The sequence below is a fragment of the Emys orbicularis genome, chromosome 13 (genome assembly GCF_028017835.1).
Source record: "Emys orbicularis isolate rEmyOrb1 chromosome 13, rEmyOrb1.hap1, whole genome shotgun sequence".
NCBI lineage: Eukaryota > Metazoa > Chordata > Testudines > Emydidae > Emys > Emys orbicularis.
Genome location: NC_088695.1, coordinates 18,030,642 through 18,056,395, shown reverse-complemented (window position 1 = coordinate 18,056,395; position 25,754 = coordinate 18,030,642). Strand labels below are relative to the sequence as shown.

The 25,754-nt window shown below is 49.1% G+C and overlaps 2 protein-coding genes across 2 annotated transcripts in view; both read left to right on the top strand.

The window, feature by feature from the left end:
• LOC135887539 (zinc finger protein 850-like) overlaps nucleotides 1-25,754 on the top strand; it is a 437,015-nt gene that overhangs the window by 341,255 nt on the left and 70,006 nt on the right. The window lies entirely within an intron of this gene.
• LOC135888178 (butyrophilin subfamily 1 member A1-like) overlaps nucleotides 1-25,754 on the top strand; it is a 45,006-nt gene that overhangs the window by 1,671 nt on the left and 17,581 nt on the right. Inside the window, exons 2-7 of the mRNA XM_065415994.1 lie at nucleotides 426-773; nucleotides 14,256-14,537; nucleotides 21,368-21,484; nucleotides 23,402-23,434; nucleotides 24,315-24,347; nucleotides 24,430-24,462. Coding sequence (XP_065272066.1) covers nucleotides 426-773; nucleotides 14,256-14,537; nucleotides 21,368-21,484; nucleotides 23,402-23,434; nucleotides 24,315-24,347; nucleotides 24,430-24,462 — 846 coding nt within the window. The remainder of the gene's footprint in view (nucleotides 1-425; nucleotides 774-14,255; nucleotides 14,538-21,367; nucleotides 21,485-23,401; nucleotides 23,435-24,314; nucleotides 24,348-24,429; nucleotides 24,463-25,754) is intronic.

The following is a 25,754-nucleotide window of genomic DNA, read 5'->3' as shown; positions in this document are numbered from 1 at the left end:
TCCAGCTCAAAGTGTAGATGTCCCCTCAGTGTTACCAGCTCACAGAACTTTATCACAAGTCTCATGCTATCTGATGGGTTTCTTAAAGCCACAGCTCCTGGAGGCCTGTGATTAGCTGAGAATCTCAGCTTTCATTTTGTTTTAAAGTACATTTCTGTCCATCTTGGTGCAGATAAATACTTGGAAATGTGACCCAAGTCATCTTTAAAGGTTCAGAAATCAGAAGGCAGAGACCAATTTTATGATTTTTAAAAAATCTCTTTATTTTTAAGCCAATCTCATAATTTGGGCAGGGGGGGAGGGGGACTTTCTCCTGATCTTTGAACACTTCAAAGTTGGCAATACGCCTCCTGCTGCACTTACATTCCTGTCTGTCTTGGTTCCTCTCCAATTTAATTTTAGTTTTCCCCTGACTCATTTCACAGCACAGTTCACAGTGACAGGACCTGACCGTCCAGTCACCGCGTCCCTAGGTGGGGAGGCCATCCTGTCCTGCCACCTCTCCCCCAGGATGAGCGCTGAGAACATGGAGGTAGGATGGTTACGATCCCAGGACTCTGCAGTCGTGCACCTGTACCGTGATAGGCAGGATCAGTACGGAGAGCAGATGCTGGAATATCGAGGCAGAACTGAGCTCTTGAAAGATGACATCATTGATGGGAAAGTTTCTCTGAGAATACACGATGTCCAACCCTCCGACAATGGGCAGTACAGTTGTTATTTTCAGTCCAGTGTCTCTTATGAAGAAGCTTTAATGGAACTGCAGGTGGCAGGTCAGTGACTTGTGGTACTTTGATGTCTTCAACAGGGTAATAAGTGGAGTCAGAGGGGTCACTGAGAGATGCCACCTGATGTGTCTCATTATGTGGGGCAGGAGCTCTGCTCTGGTTAAGGTTTATTCTAGCTCACTGTTTAACAACTTTTTTTTCTAAGGGCTCTAAAATCCAGAACCATACTCAGATTGTTTTGAAATTTGCATTGACACATTGGATTCTGGGACAGGGTTAGTGGGCTAAGATTGAGGTCATTAGAGCAAGGAATTAATGAGATACACAAACACCCCTAAAAAGTCAGGAAATATCGGCATGTTGTGGTTATTACAACTTTTTTGTGCACACCTGGGGTCAGACAATAGCTGATCCTCCCCATGCTGATGTCACCAGCTGGGATTGATCTCGGCTTGTGTCTGGCGCCCACAGGGTAACAGTGGTTGATACACAGAGTCCTGTAGCCCAGAGCCTGGGTATAAGAATGGGAGAGTTGGGGAATTCTCCCTGCTCCCCAGGACAGATGAAGGCAGGAGGCCTGACCCCTGAAGATGCCAGAGAGACCAGCAAGGGCACATGTGTAGCTAGGTCTGTAACCAGGACATTAGGTTTAGGTCAGGTGCAGCAAACACCAGGCTGCTGGCAATCCCCATGGCAATCCCTCTGTGCACTTCTGCTGACACAGCCTACAGACCTCAGCACTGAAATGAGACACATACATGATCCCTCAAGGTACATGCACCTCTCCTCATATCGCAGTGACAGCTCAACCAGCCTGCTTGAATTAATCCCTCCCCCAGGCACTACAGCGACTCCAAACACAGTCTCCGTCATGCCTGTGTGTTGTGGAACCACCCTCACTGAACCGTTCCCAGTGCTTATTGCCAGCCCAGGAGGCAGAGTCCAGGTGGCAGGGCTGGGGCGCTGTGTGCCGTTACTTTTATCTCTTGGGTTTCAGGAGTTTAAGTTTAGCCGCTCTCTGCATTTTGGAAAGGCACCAGGCCCTGCTCACCAGGCCCGGTTTGTCCTTCTCAGGGGAGTCCTACCTGGCACAGTGCTCCTCCTGGCTCCCATCCTGTGACATCCCCAGTCTGCTGCTCTGTCCTTCCTGGGCTTTTGGCAAGTTTTTGGCTACTGTCATTGTGTGAGGGCCTCTCGTTGTAGCCCTTTTGTCCAGATCTACAGACACACTCACCCTGTCCCTCCCTCTCTCCACTCTCCTCCCCTGGAACACCCAGCACTTCCTTTGCCCCAGCACAGGTTTGAAGGGGCCATGCTCTCTAAACCCAAAGGGGGTCACAAATATGTTTCTAATTAGCTTTGTAAGTGAAAGTAGTGGAAGAGTTTGGCCTCCCTGCCCATCAGTTAAGCAGTGCACAGCTCCTTCCATTGTTCTTCTGATTCAACCCTTTGTCCCTGCTGCACAGTGTGTGGTGAGAGGCATTGTCTGTGTTCATAAAAGGGAGAACCAGCCCCTTATTCCTGCTCAGGAAACTGCAGGATTATGTAGCGGCTCCCCACGATTGGTAGAGAATATGAAGAACATGCACATATGCTAGAGCAGTAATAAACAAGAGGCAGGGTTGCCTAGTGGATAGCACAGTGCACTGAGTGTCAAGGGACGGCGGTTCTAGTCCTACCTTGGATACTGAGCTGTGTGTGAACTTCGGCAAGTCTCTGTTTCTCTGTTTCCTCTCTCACCCTTTGTCTGTGTTGCCTGTTTAGACTGTAAACTCTGCAGGGCACAGACTGTCTCCTACAATGTGTGTACAGCCATGGGCAGTGGGTATAAGAGACAGGGGAAGGCAATGCCAGCTGTGGCCCCACCCACACTCCATCCCCAGCCCTCCCCTCCCCCGCTTCAGCGCAGCTCCCTCCAGTCTCGTGAGGCTGGGGAGACTGTGGCCGCGGGGCTGCGCACCGCCCACCCTCCCCATGCTCCGGGGTCAGGGAGGCTGTGGCCATCTGTCCTTCCCATACTCTGGGACCGGGGAGGCTGAGGCCTCATGGCACTCACACGGGGGGTCTGGGGACCTGCCCCTACAGGGCAGGGGGGTTGGCTGCTGTGGGGCTTCCGGCGGAAGGGGCAGGGTTAACCCACTGCCCATGTGTACAGCACCCAACACACCTGGGCCCCAGTCTCAGCTGGGCCCCTAATCACTATTGTAAGACAAACAATCATAGCCAATAATTCTGATAAACTTTTACTTAAAACCCTTCCAGCCACTCGCTCCATCCACAGCACAATAACTGTTAAACGTGAGTAACCTGAGCTGCCACAACTGGGTATTACACAGAGTTCATTTTATAACCTGTCAAGGCTGCTTCCCCACTTTGAACTTTAGGGTACAAATGTGGGGGCCTGCATGAAAACTTCTAAGCTTAACTTCCAGCTTAGATCTGGTCCGCTGCCACCACTCCCAAAGTGCTAATTCCCTTCCCTGGGTAGCCTTGAGAGACTCTTCACCAATTCCCTGGTGAATACAGATCCAAACCCCTTGGATCTTAAAACAAGGAGAAATTAACCATCCACCTCCTTTCTTCCACCAACTCCTGGTGGATCAAGATCCAACCCCCTTGGATCTAAAAACAAGGAAAAATCAATCAGGTTCTTAAAAAGAAGGCTTTTAATTAAAGAAAAAGGTAAAAATCATCTCTGTAAAATAAAATCAGGACGGAAAATAACTTTACAGGGTAATCAAACTTAAAGAGCCCAGAGGAATCCCCTCTAGCCTTAGGTTCAAAGTTACAGCAAACAGAGATAAACACTCTAGCAAAAAGGTACATTTACAAGTTGAGAAAACAAAGATAAAAACTAACACGCCTTGCCTGGCTGTTTACTTTGAAATATGAGAGACTTGTTTAGAAAGATTTGGAGAGCCTGGATTGATGTCTGGTCCCTCTCAGTCCCAAGAGCGAACAACCCCCAAAACAAAGAGCACAAACAAAAGCCTTCCCCCCACCAAGATTTGAAAGTATCATGTCCCCTTATTGGTCCTTTGGGTCAGGTGTCTGCCAGGTTACCTGAGCTTCTTAACCCTTTACAGGTAAAAGGATTTTGGAGTCTCTGGCCAGGAGGGATTTTATAGTATTGTACCCAGGAGGGCTGTTACCCTTCCCTTTATAGTTATGACACGCCCCCCAAATCACAGATAGTGTTGGACAGCCGGTTCCACACTGGCTGTGATTTCTTCCTGGAGCTCTAGGAGAAAAGAGAGTTAATAAGACACATGCACCTTTAGACATACTACTGATTATATAAAAACTAACAATATGTCCCACATTCCAAGAACAATTTTTAACCAGTTGATTCTGGGAAACTTTCCCGGGAGAGTGCATCAGCCACTTTGTTAGAAGCTCCTGAAATGTGTTGTATTTCAAAATCGAAATCTTGGAGAGCTAAACTCCACCGAAGAAGTTTTTTGTTATTCCCCTTGGCGGTATGAAGCAACTGTAGCGCAGCATGGTCTGTTTGTAGTTGGAAACGCCGTCCCCAAACGTATGGGTGTAGCTTTTCCAGCACGTACACAATGGCGTAGCATTCCTTTTCGCTGATTGACCAGTGGCTTTCCCTCTCAGACAGTTTCTTGCTGAGAAACACAACAGGATGGAATTCTTGATCTGGTCCTTCCTGCATTAAAACTGCTCCCACGCCCCGCTCGGACGCATCGGTGGTTACTAGGAATGGTTTGTCAAAGTCTGGGGCCCTTAGCACAGGGTCAGACATGAGTGTCGCCTTAAGCTGGTTAAAGGCCTTTTGACACTCATCAGTCCACCGAACTGTATTTGGCTGTTTCTTTCTGGTTAGGTCTGTCAGTGGGGCGGCGATTTGGCTGTAGTGTGGTACAAATCGCCTATAATATCCGGCCAAGCCTAAGAAGGATTGGACCTGTTTCTTTGACTTTGGAACCGGCCACTTTTGGATAGCATCCACTTTGGCCTGTAGGGGATTTATAGTTCCTTGACCCACCTGGTGCCCCAGGTAAGTCACTCTGTTTTGGCCTATTTGACACTTTTTAGCCTTAACAGTTAGTCCTGCCTGCCTGATGCGTGCAAAGACTTTTTGCAGGTGCTCCAGGTGTTCTGCCCATGACTCAGAAAAAATGGCCACATCATCGAGGTAGGCAACTGCAGATTCTCCCAATCCCACTAGGAGACCATCTACAAGTCTTTGGAAGGTGGCGGGTGCATTTTGCAGCCCAAAAGGGAGTACATTAAATTCATACACCCCTGCCTGGGTGACGAAGGCTGACCTTTCCTTGGCAGGTTCATCTAGTGGTACTTGCCAGTACCCCTTGGTTAAGTCTAAGGTAGAGATGAATTGGGCATGTCCCAATTTCTCCAATAGCTCATCTGTGCGTGGCATTGGATAGTTGTCAGGACGAGTTACAGCATTTAGCTTACGGTAGTCCACGCAAAAGCGTATTTCCCCATCTGGTTTGGGAACTAGAACCACTGGAGATGCCCATGCACTGTTAGAGGGGCGGATTATACCCATCTTTAGCATGTCCTGGTCCTCCCTTTTTATAGCAGTTTGGGCATGAGGTGACTCCCGGTAGGGTGGGGTTCTAATTGGGTGAGCATTACCTGTGTCAATGGAGTGGTATGCCCGTTCGGTCCGTCCTGGAGTGGCTGAGAACATTGGCGCAAAGCTAGTGCACAGCTCTTTGATCTGCTGCCGCTGCAGATGTCCAAGGGTCGCGGAGAGGTTCACCTCTTCCACGCCACCATTACTTTTTCCTTCGTAGTAGACACCTTCAGGCCACTCCGCGTCATCTGTTTCCTGGGCTGTAAACTGGGAAACCTTTAATTCTCTGGAATAAAAGGGCTTAAGAGAATTAACATGATATACCTTAGGCTTTATGTTGGAGGTGGGGGAGGCTATGAGATAGTTAACCTAGGCGCTCCTGGACCGTGAATGGTCCTTCCCACGACGCTTCCATTTTATGGGCCTGGAGCGCCTTTAAGACCATGACTTGGTCTCCTACTTTGAAGGACCGTTCTCTGGAATGTTTATCATACCAGGCCTTTTGCTCTTCCTGAGCATCCTTTAGGTTTTCTTTAGCAAGGGCTAAAGAGTGTTGGAGGGTGCTTTGTAGGTTGCTTACAAAGTCTAGAATGTTAGTTCCTGGAGAAGGCATAAACCCCTCCCATTGCTGCTTCACCAACTGTAATGGCCCCTTAACCTCGCGGCCATACACAAGTTCAAATGGTGAAAACCCTAAACTGGGATGTGGTACAGCCCTGTAGGCAAAAATCAACTGCTGCAACACTAGGTCCCAATCATTGGAGTGTTCATTTACGAATTTACGTATCATGGCCCCCAAAGTTCCATTAAACCTCTCCACCAGGCCATTGGTTTGATGGTGGTAAGGGGTGGCAACCAAGTGATTCACCCCATGAGCTTCCCACAGGTTTTTCATGGTCCCTGCCAGGAAATTAGTTCCCGAATCTGTAAGGATGTTGGAGGGCCAACCTACCCTGGCAAAAATGTCGGCTAATGCCTGGCACACACTTTTAGCCCTGGTGTTGCTTAAGGGTACTGCTTCCGGCCATCGGGTAGCAAAATCCATGAAAGTCAGTATGTACTGCTTTCCTCTGGGTGTGTTCTTTGGGAAAGGACCCAGAATATCCACAGCTACTCACTGAAATGGGACCTCAATTATGGGTAGTGGCTGGAGAGGGGCTTTGACCTGGTCTTGGGGCTTTCCCACTCGTTGGCACACCTCACAAGACCGGACATAATTAGCAACATCCTTGCCCATTCCCTCCCAGTGGAAGGACTTCCCCAACCGGTCTTTGGTTCTGTTCACCCCAGAATGGCCACTGGGATGATCATGGGCTAAGTTTAAGAGCTTTACCCGATACTTAGTGGGAACTACCAACTGTCTTTGAGGATGCCAGTCCTCCTGGTGCCCACCAGAAAGAGTCTCCTTGTATAAAAGTCCTTGTTCTACAACAAACCGGGATCGGTTAGAAGAGCTGAGAGGCGGTGGGGTGCTCCGTGCCGCCGCCCAAGCTTTCTGAAGGCTGTCATCTGCTTCCTGCTCGGCCTGGAACTGTTCCCTTGATGCTGGAGACATCAGTTCCTCCTTGGACTGTGGACTTGGGCTTGGTCCCTCTGGAAGCAATGCAGGTGCTGGGGCTGTTTCCGTTGACTGTGAACCGCTGTCCGCTGGTGCACTATGTTGTATTTCAGGGTCCGGCTGAGCCTCTTGGGTAGGGTTATCTGCTGCTTCTGCCAGTTCAGGCTCCCTGGTGCCCCCTGGCGTTGGAGTTGTAGATGGGTTTGCAAACGCTGTACTCAGTGCTGGCAATGGTTCTGGCGCTGGTTGTGTTGCCAGTTCCGGTTCTGGGACTGGCTTTGGCTGGGTCTCTGGGACTGGATCCACTACGGCTGTTGCAGTCGTTGGCAGGGGATCCGGTTCCACCACCTTTGTCTGGGTCTCTGGTAACACAGACGGGGTCCTGGTGGATGGCTCAGGAACAGGGATGGGGGTGAAAGCTTGCTTAGCCTGGCTGCGGGTGACTATTCCCACCCTCTTGGCTAGCTTCACATGGTTGGCCAAGTCTTCCCCCAGCAGCATGGGGATGGGATAATTGTCATAGACTGCAAAAGTCCACATTCCTGACCAGCCCTTGTACTGGACATGCAACTTGGCTGTAGGCAAGGTTACAGACTGTGACATGAAGGGTTGAATTGTCACTGGAGCCTCCGGGTTGATGAGTTTGGGGTCCACTAGGGATTGGTGGATAGTCGACACTTGTGCCCCAGTGTCCCTCCAAGCGATAACCTTCTTTCCGCCCACTCTCAAGGTTTCCCTTCGCTCCGAGGGTATGAGAGAGGCATCTGGGTCTGGGGATCTTTGGTGTGATTGTGGTGTAATGAACTGTAATCGGTTGGGGTTCTTGGGGCAGTGAGCCTTTATATGTCCCAGTTCATTACATTTAAAACATTGCCCTGCTAAGGTATCACCGGGGCGATGTTGGTTGGTGGAGACTGGTGTGGTAGGGTGAGAAGGCGTCTGGGGTTTCCCTTGGGAGGTAGGTGGGGCCTTGGGTTGTCCCCGGTGGTAAGGTTTTGTTTCGGGTTGCCCCTTCTGATATTCACTCCAACTGCTACTAGTTTTCTTCTTTTCTGCCACCTCCACCCATTTGGCTCCAATCTCCCCCGCCTCGGTTACAGTTTTGGGCTTCCCATCTAGGATGTACCTTTCTATTTCCTCAGGAACACCCTCTAAAAACTGCTCCATTTGCATTAGGAAGGGCAACTCTTCCGTAGATTTAACATTTGCTCCTGATATCCAGGCATCCCAATTTTTCCCAATGTGGTAGGCATGTCGGGTAAATGACACATCGGGTTTCCACCTTAGGGCTCTGAACCGCCGATGGGCATGCTCGGGTGTTAACTCCATTCTGATTCTGGCCTTGTTTTTAAAAAGTTCATAACTGTTCATGTGTTCCTTAGGCATTTCAGCCGCCACTTCTGCTAACGGTCCACTGAGCTGCGGCCTCAGCTCTACCATGTACTGGTCTGTAGTGATGCTGTACCCAAGGCAGGCCCTTTCTAAGAAGGCCTCAGTATCATTGCCTGCCTTGTAGGTGGGGAATTTTCTGGGATGGGAAGTGGTACCTGGAGAGGGGTTGCTAGGATTGGCTGGTATATCCGGCCTAGCCCGTGCTAATTCCAGTTCATGCTTCATCTCTTTGTCTCTCAGTTCCATAGCTCTCTTGTGGGCCTCCTCTTTGGCTTTTTCTTCTCTTTCATGGGCCTCCTCTTTGGCTTTCTCTTCTCTTTCTCTCTGCTCCATAGCTCTCTCATCAGCTTCTTTCTCGAGTTTTTTTAATTGAAGCAGTCTCTGATGTTTCCTTTCATTTTCTTCTGCTTCTAGTCTGACCAGTTCTAGTTTGTTAACTACGTCACTGGTACTCATTTTCCTGTTTTCTTGTGCTGGGTCACACCCCCACTGCAGTTCACTGAAACTGGGATGCACTCAGCTCAGGCTGCTCAGGTAACAGAAACTTTCTAATTAGCTATCCCCGAGACGTAGAAAGAAAAAGAAAAAAAAAAACAATTCAGCTTGTAAATTCCTTTTGCCAGCTGTTTGCTCACTGCTTGACTCCTTCTCTTAACAAAGACCCTTGTTAAAAAAACTTAACACCTCTGCCTTCAGGCAAGGAGAGATAAGACATGCATCTACCTTCAGCTCTGCTTTCCAAGCAGCTAGAAAGGAGAAAAAAAAATCTTACTGGCTTTTGGTTTAAAATGATCCCACCGCTCTGCCACCATGTCAAGGCTGCTTCCCCACTTTGAACTTTAGGGTACAAATGTGGGGGCCTGCATGAAAACTTCTAAGCTTAACTTCCAGCTTAGATCTGGTCCGCTACCACCACTCCCAAAGTGCTAATTCCCTTCCCTGGGTAGCCTTGAGAGACTCTTCACCAATTCCCTGGTGAATACAGATCCAAACCCCTTGGATCTTAAAACAAGGAGAAATTAACCATCCCCCTTCTTTCTCCCACCAACTCCTGGTGGAACAAGATCCAACCCCCTTGGATCTAAAAACAAGGAAAAATCAATCAGGTTCTTAAAAAGAAGGCTTTTAATTAAAGAAAAAGGTAAAAATCATCTCTGTAAAATCAGGATGGAAAATAACTTTACAGGGTAATCAAACTTAAAGAGCCCAGAGGAATCCCCTCTAGCCTTAGGTTCAAAGTTACAGCAAACAGAGATAAACACTCTAGCAAAAAGGTACATTTACAAGTTGAGAAAACAAAGATATAAACTAACACACCTTGCCTGGCTGTTTACTTACAAGTTTGAAATATGAGAGACTTGTTTAGAAAGATTTGGAGAGCCTGGATTGATGTCTGGTCCCTCTCAGTCCCAAGAGCGAACAACCCCCAAAACAAAGAGCACAAACAAAAGCCTTCCTCCCACCAAGATTTGAAAGTATCATGTCCCCTTATTGGTCCTTTGGGTCAGGTGTCCGCCAGGTTACCTGAGCTTCTTAACCCTTTACAGGTAAAAGGATTTTGGAGTCTCTGGCCAGGAGGGATTTTATAGTATTGTACCCAGGAGGGCTGTTACCCTTCCCTTTATAGTTATGACATAACCACAACAAGGTCATTCCCTTCTGTACTGTACATGTAACCCACCAAACTTTGGTTACACAAGCACCCGCTATAATTCCATGTTACTGCAGGGAGAGTGAGAGGGTTCAGTCTGGTTGGACAGTAGAACTCCCACTCTTGGATAGCAACACATGACATAAATATGCACATTTGGACAGTAATGGATGCTCATACCCCGAGTTGCTCCAGTTTAGAATAAAGACACCACAATGGAGTAAAGCTGCCCCAAACTGAAACAATCATTAGGTTCATAAAGGGACAATCTGAGGGTTAACTAAGGGCACGTCTTCACTACCTGCCGATCCGGCGGGTAGCAATCGGTCTATCGGGGATCGACTTACCGCGTCTAGTGAAGACGCGATAAAATCGATCCCTGATGGCTCTACCGTCGACTCCGGAAATCCACCGCGGCAAGAGGCGGTAGCGGAGTCGACGGCGGCGCGGCAGCGGTCGACTTGCCGCCGTCCTCACAGCCAGGTAAGTCGACCTAAAATACGCCACTTCAGCTACGCTAGTCACGTAGCTGAAGTTGCGTATCTTAGGTCGACCCCCCGCTGTAGTGTAGACCTAGCCTGAGACTCCTCACAAATCTAGAGACAATCTTATCATTACAACCATTCAGCAAATACTTTACAAACAACACCAACAAAATTAGCATCAAACATACAGATTTCTTCAGTACCAAATGGTTCACAGGCCACAAATCCTGCATTTAAAACTTACACTGCTGATTTGGTATTAATGTCACCACACCTCCATGAGCTGAACCAGCAGCAAGCGCCCAGTTCTTCGAATAGGCTGGTATCCATCTCTTTGTAGTTATCTTCTCGCTGCAATCAGTAAAAGCAGACCTGTGAGTATTAGCGCTCATGGCAGAGATCTTCACCTTCCCTCTGGTGTGGCTGTCACCCTCTGGGTCTGGCTGAACTAACTGAAGACTTTGGTACCTTTTTTCTTTATATTCGGAGTGGAATTGGCCCCCACCCTTGGAGATGCCCTACTGAGCATACTGCAAGAGTTCATTAACTTTCTCCTTTGTTCACCTGTGTTACCTGCACACTCTACGATACCCCACCCTTACCCAATTCTTACGGCTCAGGGCGTACTCTTCTGTGGGTTTGTGGATTCTTTTACCAATGAAAGAGCCTTACACAGTAATATCCTCACCCTCTATTTATTAACAATTACCAACCAGAATACACACGCTAAGCATACAATGTTATGCTCACCAATCCTGATCAGGCAGGTGGACTTTCCCTGTTGGTCAGGCAAGGTCAGTCTCGTCTGGATTCTGGTTGCTGCCCATCACGGTCATGCAGAGGATTTGTAGCAGCTCTGATCTTGGGCTGTGTCTTAGGGCTGGTCTACACTAACCCCCCCACTTCGGACTAAGGTACGCAAATTCAGCTACGTTAATAATGTAGCTGAATTCGAAGTACCTTAGTCCGACGTTACCGCGGTCCAGACGCGGCAGGAAGGCTCCCCCGTCGATGCTGAGTACTCTGCTCGCCGAGCTGGAGTACCAGCGTCGAAGGCGAGCACTTCCGGGATCGATCCGGGGCACTTCCGGGATCGATCCGGGATTGATTTATCGCGTCTTAACCAGACGCGATAAATCGAACTCAGAAAATCGATTGCTTACATCCGGACCCGGATGTAAGTGAAGACGTACCCTTACAGGCAAATTCTTTCTTCTGCTTCCAGGTCTTTTCTTATTCTTCTGTTCCTTCTGCTGTTCCTTCTTGGACCCCAGGTTACATAGTGAAACTTGAGTCCTGCTTAGCTGTACCTTAACCAATCATTTTACTAAAATATTACAAACTAATTCTTTGACCAATCATACCCCAGCACCTTAGCTGATTTAAATCTTGCAAAATTAGTTATGCAACAGACAGAAACAATCAAAGAACCAGACAGAAACCAGACAGATAAACAGTAGAGAAGTGGGGACAATAAAGGCAAAACAATAAAGAAGTAGAGGTTTCACACCCACAACTATTGATAAGTGATTTCTTTCCAGACAGAATGGCATCAGGCAAAGTTTTCTTTAAACAACTTAAGAGATTCTTTGCTTATCTGGTGCTGGTGAGTACTATTAGGACAGGATCACCTCATTAACAGCCCAATATTACATTGTTTTGATGTAATTTAGATGCAATGTGAGGATGGGACTTTCTGCTTCTTGGCTCATGGCTGCTGCTCTCCTAATGTGGCTGCAGGAAAAGGCCTCAGACTAGCTGGAATTGGTGGACTGTTTAAAAGCAACAGCCACAGAAGCATGGGGGATGGGATGGGTACATATAATTTCCACCATAGGCCCTTTAACCTCAGTTCTTGTCTGTGGCGCTTGGGCATTTCCCATGAGTCTGTCGGACCAAAGCCTTGTGAGTCACACCCCTGCTGGGAGAGGACTCTGTAGCCTGTGCTCTTCTGGTCAAGAATTCCACGGGGAAGGCTCCAGACACCCATCCCTTCTCTGTCTCTCCTGGGAGGTTGTTTCCCTCTCTAGGCTGGTCTGTGTGAAATTGCCAAACTCCCTGAGGGCCTCTTTGCATACACACTGACACCGCAATAATGAAATCAGTTTGAATTCCCACCTGGTTAAGGTACAAGACTCTTGCTTCAGATTAAGATAATTTTATTTCAGTTTATCTTGTCAATACTAAAAAAGTCTAAGTGTGATCTGGTGTGGGAGGAATGACTTTAACCCAGCATTTCCTTCAGACTGCTGTCCTGGGCAACACAGTATGGGGAGGTGGTGAACAGCCCTCAGTGGTGAAAGAACAGGTTAAGGGCTATTGACAAAAGCTGGACATGCACAAGTCCATGGGGCTGGATCTAATGCATCCGAAGGTGATGAGGGAGTTGGCTGATGTGATTGCAGAGACATTGGCCATTATCTTTGAAAACTCATGGTGATTAGGGAAGGTACTGGACAATTGGAAAAAAGCAAATATAGTGCCCATCTTTAAAAAAGGGAAGAAAGAGAACGCAGGGAACTACAGACTAGTCAACCTCACTTCAGTCCCTGGCAAAATCATGGAGCAGGTCCTCAAGGAATCCATTTTGAAGAACTTGGAGGGGAGGAAGGTGATCAGGAACAGTCAACATGGATTCACCAAGGACATGTCATAGAATCATAGAATATCAGGGTTGGAGGGGACCTCAGGAGGTCATCTAGTCCAACCCCCTGCTCAAAGCAGGACCAATCCCCAACTAAATCATCCCAGCCAGGGCTTTGTCAAGCCTGACCTTAAAAACCTCAAAGGAAGGAGATTCCACCACCTCCCTAGGTAACCCATTCCAGTGCTTCACCACCCTCCTAGTGAAAAAGTTTTTCCTAATATCCAACCTAAACCTCCCCCACTGCAACTTGAGACCATTACTCCTTGTTCTGTCATCTTCTACCACTGAGAACAGCCTATCTCCATCCTGTTCAGATCCAAGGACACTGGAACCTCATTGTCAGTGCACACGGGATAGTCTTCTTGCATCAGAACCCCTAGCCCCAAGTAGGTCTAATGATTAGACCTAGGTATCAGTGATTTCAGCTCTACAGCATATAACTAGACTCTTAATTAAGTCTAAATTAGCTCTGTTACACAGTGGAGAAAGAACAGGTGAAAATCATGCAGGGGGGGGGGCAAACCCCCAGGTACAAATAGCTATCCCCAACCTCTCTCAACTCATTGGGCTTTGGAACCTATCTCCCTTGTCTAGCGAATGCTGTTTAGTTGAGGGTGAGCCCCTCAGTCAAAAAATGCCAAGTACAGTTCTGCTGTCCTTGATTCACTCAACCAGCATAACAACCCTTTATTACTCCTGCCCTAATAACAAAAAGACTGGGAATCCCACAGCAGCCAAAGTGACCAAGCATCATGTTAGGCAGGGTGGGTGTGCCCATGCAAATAAGATCAGTCCCTGATGTCCTTTTCCACAGCTCACCACCAGATGTCAGGGGAGAGCTCATTCTGACTCTGCTTACACATACATATGAACTAATGCAAACCTCTCTATGGACACTTAAATGGGTTTGGAAATGGGCTATATTGATTTAGCTTGAGTTAATTCCTTCTTGATTTAAGAGTGTCCACAGAGGAATTTGCACTTGATTAATTAAACCAGTTTAACTAGACTGGAGCAAATTTGTACATATAGAAAAGCCCTATTATAATATTAATTTTACTGTATATCAAATATTAATCTGGCCAGATGAACTGACCAACCACACTCGTGAACTCACATCTAATTATTAGTTTAATAAGAAATGTTTTTTGATAACAGTGTAATAAAGCTTTTGGCTCATTACTGGGCACTGTAGGATTATCACAAGTTCATTTATTTCTTCTGTAGATATGGGCTCTGCTCCTGTCATCTCTGTGGTGGGACATCAGGACGGAGGGATCCGGGTTGTGTGTCGATCATCCGGATGGTACCCACAGCCCGAGGTGCTGTGGAGAGATCTCCAGGGGCAGCTCTTGCCATCAGCCTCTGAAGAAATATCCCCAGCGGCCAATGGCCTGTTTCAAACAGAGATTGCCATTGTTCTAACAGAAGAGTCCAACCAGAAAGTGTCATGCTTTGTCAGGAACCCCCGACTCAACCAGGAGAGAGAGTCAGTGATTTCCATAGCAGGTCAGTGCCCGTCCATGCCACACATGGATAGACTGAGTTACTGCAGACATGAGCGGAGAGTATTTATCATTCTGTCTCCTATTTATTGGCCTGAACCTTCAAGGTACTGAGCACATCTTGGAAAGTCCTGAACAACCTCAGTTCTCTTTGGATATGTCTACATTGAAATTAGACACCTGCTGGTGCCCTGTGCCAGCTGACTCAGGCTAACGGGCTAGGGCTAAGGGGCTGTTAAATGGCAGTGTAAATGTTCAGGTTTGGGCTGTAGACCAGGCTCTAGGACCCTGTGAGGTGGGAGGTTCCCAGAGCTCAGGATTCAATATGAGCCTGAAGGTCTACACTGCAATTAAACAGCCCCTTCGCCCAAGCCCCCTGAGCCTGAGTCAATTGGCACGGGCCAGCTGTGGGTGCTAATTGCAGTGTAGAGGTACCCTTCGACTCCAGTAGGAGCTGAGGGTGTTTAGCACCTTGAAGGCTGGGGCACCATTGGCCAGATTTTCATAACAGCTCAGTACCCAGCAATCATCCTTCTTCTCAGTGTGAGAGGGGGAGGGAATTTTCCTTTGTTCTTGTGCTGTAGTGAGAACTGTGTTGGAATCGCAAGCTGTCACTTTAGGAGTTGGGGGTTTCCAGGTCCTGTTTGCAGGCTAGAGGGCTCTGTAGCAAAGTGTGTGAGCAGAATCAGGGCTTGTCTACAGGAACAGTTAGTTTGTGGCAAACTGGGGTGTAAATCTGCCTCACACTAGCCTGCCACACGCTAACTGTCCATGTGGACCCTGCTACATGCACTAATGATTCCATAGTGAGCTTTGATCTGCCCCACTTTGAAACAGGAACAGATCAAAGTGCACCAGGGAACTTTTAGTGCAGTGCAGCAGGGTGCACACAGCCTGTTAGGGCACAACAGGCTAGTGCGATGTGGATTTACATCCCAGCCTGCCGCGCACTAACTGTGCCTATAGACGAGCTGACATAAAGCAAGGTGGGGTGAGTTGTGCCCACTGCCTTAGGGAGCAGCCCCTGTTGTGTATTTGATTGTTGTGGTAATAGAACTTTGTTGTTGCTGTGGCAACTGAGTTAGATTATTAGGGGATAGCCCAGCCAGTTTTGGCTGGTTTTTGGTTACTTCAGTGTGTGGCAATAAATGGCTGCTCTTAAGGGTTACAGCTCTCTGTGTCTCCAGTCATTTCTTCCTAAAACTGTTGCCCCCAAGGATACAACAACCCCCTTCTCCTGTTTTAAGGTTTCTTGTGTGTTAAGGTTCTGGACTCTAAGACATAAAGTTGTGTTATGCTGCAACCTTCCAGCAGGAGTATTTATGTTTGTGTCTAACTGCTCTCTGTGTATTGTGACCATCACAGTTCTCAGTGGGGGTGGGGAAGGGAATTGTCTTTTGTTCTCAGTGAGAGCTGCTGGGTGCTGAGTATTTATGAAAATCTGGCTAATGAAGTCATTTTTCCTAAACAGCAGAAGAGAGCTCTGGATATGGTCTGAGTATTGCTACTTAGAATACATCTGAAAATACCAGCAATAAAAGTTGAGGCCCAAAATTGGCTGAAACAAATTCTTACCTAGGAGCATCTTAATTTTTAGACTAAAAGGTTGCGATTTTATGTATTATTATCTACCAAATAACTTGGTTAATACTGAATGAATATTTCACTGTAATAGTAATAGTAAGAAAGTTGTATTTGTAAAGCACTATTCATCTGAGGTCTCATAGTGCTGCAATGCTGGTTAGTCTATGATATGCCCAGTACTACTTAATTGTTATGTTCACAGTACACACAGAGAGAGTTGAAACCACCCATAAACACTTTTCCCGAAAGGCTGCAATGTAGCACTGCTTTATTTCTAAGAACCCAGAACTCTAACATGCTACAACCAAATACAGAGAGAGACAAAGCAGGCTGCTCCCTAAGGCAGCGGGGCAGAATAAACCCCACTCTGCTCTAGGCTGGCTCTTTGTAGACTGACTGCAGAGGACCCAGATGCACACTCCCAAAAGAGCCCTTTAGCCTGCAAGCAGGACCAGGAATCCCCTCAGGATTTCAAGTGTCAGCTTGTAATTTTTACGCAGTTTTCAATATACACCACTAATCACTTAGCAAAGGACCCTCTAGTCAGCCATTGCTCCAAGGCCCAGGGAAGAGGACTTTGGAGGAATTTTTATTCTGAATCTATAGGCTCAAGTTTAGTTTTTATTAAAATCCTGCATTAGCATATTTTGGGCCAGACTCTCCCATGAAGCTGAACCCCAATCTGCAGCCTTAGGATCACTTAGAGCAACCTAGGGACTTCTTGAGCTTATGCCAGTGGGGGATAGGTGTAGCATAATGGAGCTGCACCCTACCCCCTCCCTATCCCCAACACGCCCCCTCCCAATAATTAACAAAGGGTATGTCTACACTATGGGATTAATCCGAATTTATATAATTCGAATTTTGGAAACAGATTGTATAAAGTCGAATGTATGCGGCCACACTAAGCACATTAATTCGGCGGTGTGCATCCATGTACCAGGGCTAGCATCGATTTCCAGAGCGTTGCACTGTGGGTAGCTATCCCATAGCTATCACATAGTTCCCGCAGTCTCCTCCGCCCATTGGAATTCTGGGTTGAGATCCCAATGCCTGATGGGACCAAAAACATTGTCGCGGGTGGTTCTGGGTACATCCTCCCCCCTCTCCAGGGAAGCAATGGCAGACAACCGTTTCACGCCTTTTTCCTGGGTGAACAGTGCAGACGCCATACCACAGCAAGCATGGAGCCTGCTCAGCTCCAGACAGCAGTCATGAACATTGTAAATACCTCGCGCGTTATCGTGCAGTTTATGCTGAACCAGAACCTGCAAAACCAGGCGGCAAGGAGTAGGCTACGGCAGCACGGCGGCGAGAGTGATGAGGACATGGACATGGAATTCTATCAAACCGCGGGCCCCGGTGCTTTGGAGATCATGCTGTTAATGAGGCAGGTTATAGCCGTGGAATGCCGATTCTGGGCCCGGGAAACAAGCACAGACTGGTGGGACCGCATCGTGTTGCAGGTGTGGGACGATTCCCAGTGGCTGTGAAACTTTCGCATGCGTAAGGGCACTTTCTTGGAACTTTGTGACTTGCTTTCCCCTGCCCTGAAGCGCCAGAATACCAAGATGAGAGCAGCCCTCACAGTTGAGAAGCGAGTGGCGATAGCCCTGTGGAAGCTTGCAACGCCAGACAGCTACCGGTCAGTCGGGAATCAATTTGGAGTGGGCAAATCTACTGTGGGGGCTGCTGTGATGCAAGTAGCCAAAGCAATCACTGAGCTGCTGCTACGAAAGGTAGTGACTCTGGGAAATGTGCAGGTCATAGTGGATGGCTTTGCTGCAATGGGATTCCCTAACTGTGGTGGGGCGATAGATGGAACCCATATCCCTATCTTGGCACCGGAGCACCAGGGTACCCAGTACATAAACCGCAAGAGGTACTTTTCAATGGTGCTGCAAGCACTTGTGGATCACAAGGGATATTTCACCAACATCAACGTGGGCTGGCCGGGAAGGGTTCATGACACTCGTGTCTTCAGGAACACTAATCTGTTTAAACGGCTGCAGCAAGGGACTTACTTCCCGGACCAGAAAATAACCATTGGGGATGTTGAAATGCCTATAGTTATCCTTGGGGACCCAGCCTACCCCTTAATGCCATGGCTCATGAAGCCATACACAGGCAGCCTGGACAGGAGTCAGGAGCTGTTCAACTACAGGCTGAGCAAGTGCAGAATGGTGGTAGAATGTACATTTGGCCGTTTAAAAGGTCGCTGGCACTCGTTACTGACTCGGTCAGACCCCAGCCAAACCAATATCCCCATTGTTATTGCTGCTTGCTGTGTGCTCCACAATCTCTGTGAGAGTAAGGGGGAGACCTTTATGGCGGAGTGGGAGGCTGAGGCAAATCGCCTGGCTGCTGATTATGCGCAGCCAGACACCAGGGCGATTAGAAGATCACACAGGAAGCGCTGCGCATCAGAGAAGCTTTGAAAACCAGTTTCATGAGTGGCCAGGCTACCGTGTGAAAGTTCTGTTTGTTGAAAACCCGTCCCCTTGATTGACTCATTCCCTGTAAGCAAACCACCCTCCCCCCTTAAATCACAGCTTGCTTTTAAAGGAAATAAAGTCACTATCATTTAAAAATCATGTATTCTTTATTAATTGATTATAAACTTAGGGAGAGAACCGACAAGGTAACCTGGGTGAGGTTTGGGAGGAGGATAGGAGGGAAGTAAAAGGCCACTAAAAAAATTCAATATAATGACAGCCTTTTGGTTGGGCTGTCCACTGGGGTGGAGTGGGAGGGTGCAGGGAGCCTCCCCCCCCCCCCCCCCCCGCGTTCTTACACGTCTGGGTTAGGAGGATATGGAACATGGTGACGGGGGAGGGAGGTTATACAACAGCTGCAGCGGCAGTCTGTTATCCTGCTGCTGTTCCTGAAGCTCCACCAGACGCCGGAGCATGTCCGTTTGATCATGCAGCAACCCCAGCGTTGCAGTCTGCCACCTCTCATCTCAAGCGTCCCTCATGACCTCATGTTCACTGGCATCTTTCCTGTATTTAGATACCGTGTCCTTCCACTCATTCAAATGAGCTCTTTCATTGCGGGTGCATTCCATTATTTCCGAGAACATCTCGTCTCGCGTCCTCTTTCTCCACCGCCTTATCTTAGATAGCCTTCGGGACGGAGGAGGGAGGCTTGAAAAATTTGCAGTTGCTGGAGGGAGGGATGAAAAAAAGGAGAGAAGTTTTTAAAATGATACATTTTACAGAACAATGCTTATACTCTTTCATGGTGAACAACACTATTCACATTACATAGCACATGTGATTTCAGTACAAGGTCGCATTTTCCATCTTAATATTGAGTGCCTGTGGCTTTGGTGTTAGAGATCACAGACGCAGGTCCGGGCAACAGAATTCAGCTTGCATGCGGCCATGGTAAGCCATTGTCTTTCGGCTTCTGCGCCCTCCTTTCCCACATACCAAGCAAAGCCCGTTGACTGCTGCGGTTTTCCTGTTTTGCAGCAGCAGAAAACAAACTAACCCCCCCCCCCAATCCAATTCTCTGGGATGATCGCTTTATCCCTCCCCCCACCGCGTGGCTGGTATCTGGGAAGATCCCTGCTAGCCAAACGCGAAAAGCTCAGGGCCAATTCCCCCCCCCGCCCCCCCCGCCCCCCGCGCTTGGCTAACTGCAGGGAAGGATTTCTTTTCAGCCACAGGCAAACAGCCCAATAGGAATGGCCACCTCTGTCCCCTTAATTAAAGTCCCGTATTTCAACCAGGTTACCATGAGCGATATCATTCTCCCGAGGATTACACAGCGAGCTAAAGAACGGATGTTGCTTGAATGCCAGCAAACACCGGGACCATACGCTGCCAGGCTTTGTCATGCAATGATACCAGATTACTTGCTACTAGCATGGCGTGGTCAAGTGTCCTACCATGGAGGACGGAATAAGGCTGCACTGCCCAGAAACCTTGTGGCAAGGCTTTTGGAGTACCTCCAGGAGAGCTTCATGGAGATGTCCCTGGAGGATTTCCACTCCATCCCCAGACACGTTAACAGACTTTTCCAGTAGCTGTACTGGCCGCGAATGCATCCCAAGTCCTCAGGGCAAAGTAATCATTAAAAAACGCTTGCTTTTAAACCATGTTTTATATTTTAAAAGGTAAACTCACCTGAGGTCCCTTCCATGGGGTCATGGTCTTGGGTACTGGCTTGGGAGGCTTGGGAGGGTACTTCAGTCAGGCTGAGAAAAAGATCCTGGCTGTTGGGGAGAACGGAGTGCTGGGTGCTCTCCGCAAGCTCGTCCTCCTCCTCCTCCTCCTCCTCTTCCCTGTCCGCAGAATCCTCAGGTGTAGCTGATGAGATTACCCCCGCCTCGGAATCCACGGTCAGGGGTGGGGTAGTGGTGGCAGCCCCCCCTAGAACTGCATGCAGCTCAGCATAGAAGCGGCATGTCCACGGCTCTGACACGGAGCAACCGTTTGCCTCCTTTGTTTTTTGATAGGCTTGTCTGAGCTCCTTGACTTTCACGCGGCACTGATCTGAGTCCCTATTGTGGCCTCTCTCCATCATGCCCTTGGAGATTTTTTCAAAAGTTTTGGCATTTCGTCTTTTCGAACGAAGTTCTGCTAGCACTGAATCCTCTCCCCATATAGCAATCAGATCCAGTACGTCCCGTACGGTCCATGCTGGTGCTCTTTTTCGATTATCGGCCTGCATGGTTACCTGTGCTGATGAGCTATCTGTGGTCACCTGTGCTCTCCACGCTGGGCAAACAGGAAATAAAATTCAAATGTTCGCGGGGCTTTTCCTGTCTGCCTGGCCAGTGCATCCGAGTTCAGATTGCTGTCCAGAGCGGTCACAATGGTGCACTGTGGGATAGCTCCCGGAGGCCAATACCATCGAATTGCGGCCATACTAACCCTCATTTGAAATGACAATATCGATTTTGGCGCTACTCCGCTTGTCGGGGTGGAGTACAGAAATCGATTTTAAGAGCCCTTTATTTCGAAATAAATGGCTTCGTTGTGTGGACGGGTCCAGGGCTAATTCGATTTAACGCTGCTAAATCCGAATTAAAGTCATAGTGTAGACTAGGCCCAAGTTAAGTAACCAGGCTAAAGCTTGGGCTTCCATTGGCTTAATAGTAGTAAAGCACAAAGCAGCCACATCTCCCTGTGTATTTCCCTGTGAGAGTCTTGTAAGTAGTCACAGTGTCACCATTGTCACAGTGTCCTGCCTTCATTCTGCATGTGTTTGCTCCCTAGTCAATGACACTTTCTCTTGCAGAGCTGTTTTTCCCACGAGGTAATCCCTGGACGGTGGCTCTGGGGGTGATCCTGCCTCTCCTGGCTGTTCTTATGGCCCTGGCCAGTTACTGCTTCTGGAGGCAGCACAGAGCAAAAGGTGATGTAATGAGAGGGGTGGGGGGAACTTGGTGAGAGACAGACAGAGATTTAAAATAAAACCAAAAGTAAAGAGACAGGGATTAAGCGGCTTTGATTCAGTGTTTGGAGGAGTTTCAGGCAGTGGGAGCTGGGCTGAGGGTGAAGAGGGAGCTGAAGAAATTATGATCATGTTTGAACCAAGAATTTTCAAGTGGTTTCAGCTCTTCAGATCTCACTCCGGGATCCAGAGTGAATGTGTGAGTCTGAACTGTTCCCTGGGGCTCAGTGAGCTGGGCTGAGAGCACTGAACATACGGAACAGAAAGCGAAGTAGAAGAGAGGGGTTTGTTAGGGCCCAACTCTGCCCCCCCAGTCTGTGCTTGTGAGTAGGAGCTGTGGATGGGCAAAGCAATGGCTGTGCAAATGGAAAGGTTAGCACTTATCTACACTCAGATTTGCTCTGCCTGAGATCCTGCTACACTACAGAAATAGGGCAATGAACTCTCTATTGCAGTAGAAGTGCTCAGCTCTAGTTTTTTCTCCAGTTACAAAGGGCAGAACTGCCCTTCAGTGATCTATGTGTTTATAGAGATGATGGAATTTTCACAGCTGCCTAAGGGGTCTGAATGCCCAATTTTTGTTTAAATTAATGGACACTGAGTGTGCAAACCCCCAAGGCAGCTGTGAAAGTCCCACCCAGAGGGTTTTCTCACCTGAAGGGCTGTGAAAATTATGTAGAAATGTACCAGTGTTGGAAGAATTGGGAAGGGGAAATGTCTGTTACAATGATTTCCCAGTGGGGACGGAAGCGGGTAATTGGGAGAAGCAGAAAGGAGCTTTGTACTTGTGAAAGCTGGAACTGGATGCTGCACCTTTAGAACTGTCACCTTCAGCACCAGGCGTGGACTGGTTTAGTTAGTGGCTTTAGTTAACAGATACATTATGTTGGTTGAGTACACATTTAGGTGACAGGGATACACACATTTTGAGTTGTATGTAAAAGTCATGTATATGCCCAGAGAGAGAGAGAGAACTCTGTTGGGCTCATTTTGAAGCATTAAACAATCAGACCAATTAACTGTCACTGCCTTGTTCCCTGGCCTTTCAGAGAATTCTCTGCACCAGCTGCACTGGTGAGCTATGGCTAGGATGCTGTAATAACACAAACACACTCAGGACTTGCACAGCTGGTCTGAGACGCTGCTCACACTGGGCACAAGATGGTCTCGCTCAGGCTGTGCTCAGCAGTGACTGGCAGACATCACGCTACCTCCATTTCCTGCAGTGTTGGTACCCCAGGGCTGACACATCAAGGGGACGAGCTCCCAGTGGGAAAGAGCTGATCTAAGAGGCGACGCCTGTAGGGGCCCATCCACTTACCCCTCCTTGACTCCTGCTGACCTGAGCACCCAGCTAAAGAAAGGCATCTCCACCCTGTTCTTAGCTGGGACACTCCCCATCTACCCAGGCCCTAGGGGGAGCTGTTCCCATGTATCACTAAGACCAGGGGACAGGCACCTGCCACAGGGTCAGGAGTTGGCCTAGAATGGAGCCAATCAGACCTTGTCCCTTTCCCAGCCCAGGTCAGTGCCCCATTCCTATCGCTCACTTCCATCCTCCATCCCCACAGTCAGGAGCTGGGGGGGACGGGGGGGGGGAAGCTGGGGCTGTTCAGGGGATGGGCCAGAGGGGAGCAGACAAGGAACTGGACAAAAAAAGAGACCTTCTCCCCCCCCCTCAATAGCCAGATAGGAGTGTGACAGGGCCCAGGCAGTGGGGATGCTGGCTGCAGGGATGTTGAGACAGATTTGTCGGTGTGTCCTGTTTGTCAGTCTGTCTGCCTCGCTTTCATAGTTACAGCACAATTACATTAATAGCAGGAACTGCGCCTTAAACATGATGGTGAAATCTCACCTCTCACCCTTTTCTCCCTCTAGAAACTCTGCGATCGGATAAGGAGAGCGAGAAAGGTCAGTGTCTGGGCCCATCACATTAGTTGGCAGTAGCGTTATCCCCATAAACACAACAGGGTGAAATCTTGCCAGCCATAATTAATCATTGGATCAATTGGAACAATTTACTGAGGGTCATGGGTGACGGGTGGAGCCCCCCTTTGGGGAAGCTAGCCCCAGCTCTGCCTCTTTCACCCATGCCCCCCCCCCCATGCAGCCAGAGCTCCGAGACCCTCTGTCCCTCCCCCACACCTGGAGGAGCCCCAAGTACCCCCTCCCTCGGCTGGAGGAGCCCCAGGCCGGCTGAAGCCCCGAGCTCTCCCCTCCCACCTGCCCGGAGCTGCCCTGGGTCAGCTGCAGCTGTGCTGTGCCTCCCCTCCCCAGACCCCAAGCTGCCTGGGGAAAACCATCTCTCAGGTCTGGAAGATGCTTTTGCTATGCCCCATGCAGGTTCCAGGGCGGCTGAGGAGGCGGAAGGTGCTACTCATCTTCCTGGGTTCCACAGTAATCTCCAGTCCAGGGAAATTACTGATGAACCCAGGAAGCTGAATAGCACATACCACCTCCTCAGATGCCCCGGAACCTGCATGGGGCCTAATAAATGAAAAACTTCCCCCCAAAACCCTACAAACAGGGGCCTGGTGGCCGCGGCAGTGCAAGGGAGCCTCCCCTAGCCTATTATACCCACCGCCCATGCCAAGGGTCATGGTGGATTCTCTAGCACTGGCAGTTTTTAATCAAGATTGGGTGTTTTTCTAAATGATCTGCTGTAGGAATTATTGTGGGGAAACCCACTGGCTTGTGTTATGCAGGGGTCAGACTAGAAGATCACAATGGTCCCTTCTGGCCTTGGAATCTGTGAATTGATGAATCACCTCTCACCCTGTTCTCTCTCTAGAGACCCTGCTGTCTGAATGGGAGGGAGAGAAAGGTCAGTATCTGTTACAATATTAAGTCTATTCTCATAAACATGACAGGGGGAAGTCTCACCTCTCCCTCTTTTCTCCCTCTAGAGACTCTGCAATCTGAAATGGAGAGACAGAAAGGTCAGTGTCTGGGATCAATGGGATCCGATTGATTTTAAATGTAACCTTAGTTCTGTATTTCCTGAGTTTATAACACTTGGTTTGGGGATAATTACAAGATCCCTGTAATGTGCTTTACCCTTAAATTACAAGTACATCCTCTTCACCATAACCCCCACTAATCATAGACTCGTAGGACTGGAAGAGACCTTGAGAGGTCAACTAGGCCAGTCTCCTGCACTCATGGCAGGACTAAGTATTATCTAGACCAGGGGTGGGCAAACTTTTTGTCCCTCGGGCCACATTGGGGTGCAAAACTGTATGGAGGGCCGGGTAGGGAAGGCTGTGCCTCCCCAAACAGCCTGGCCCCCACCCCCTAACCACCCCCTCCCACTTTCCACCCCCTGATTGCCCCTCTCAGAAATCCTGACCCATCCAACCCCCCTGCTCCTTGTCTCCTGACCGCCCCCTCCCAGGACCCCCTGCCCCAACCTCCCCCCACAGGATGCCACCCCCTATCCAATCCCCCCTGCTCCCTGTCCTGTGACTGCCCCCTAGCCCCTATCCACCTCGCCGCCCCCCGACAGGCCCCCTGGGACTCCCCGCCCTATCCAACCCCCCCTGTTCCCTGACCCCTGACCGCCCCGCCCTAGAACCTCCGCCCCATCCAACCGCTCCCTGTCCCCTGACTTCCACCGGGACCCCCTACCCAACCCCCCCCCACCCCTTTACCATGCCACTCAGAGCGGCTGGAGCTCACAGCCCCGCTGCCCACGCGGTGGCATGGCTGCAGGGGAGGGGGAACAGCACGGGAGGGGCCGGGGGCTACCCTCCCCGGCCAGGAGCTCAAGGGCGGGGCAGGATGATCCCGCGGGCTAGATGTGACCCACGGGCCGTAGTTTGCCCACCTCTAATCTAGACCATCTCTGGCGGGTGTTCATCTAACCTGCTCTCATGATAGAGATTCCACAACCTCCCTCGGCTTTTATCTCAGAATCGCATTATGGTCCCGATCTACAAAGAGCCTTAGGCACCTAAACTCCAGCCACAATACCCGTTTTAGGCACCATGATCCACAACCCCCTGCTTGGCTGACACCTACCCATGTAGGCACCTAAATTCACTCAGGACATAAATCTCTGTGTAAGTTCTCACACTGTCTAAGCTTCTGCCTCTGGGCACAAAGAGTGCACTGCTGCCTCACTCTAGATGTTTGGGCACCTATCTCCCACCTGGGCCCGCGGCGACACATAAACTGCGGGGAGAAGCATCTAGCTCACCCGTGGGGCCTGATCCAGTAGATGTGCTCAGAG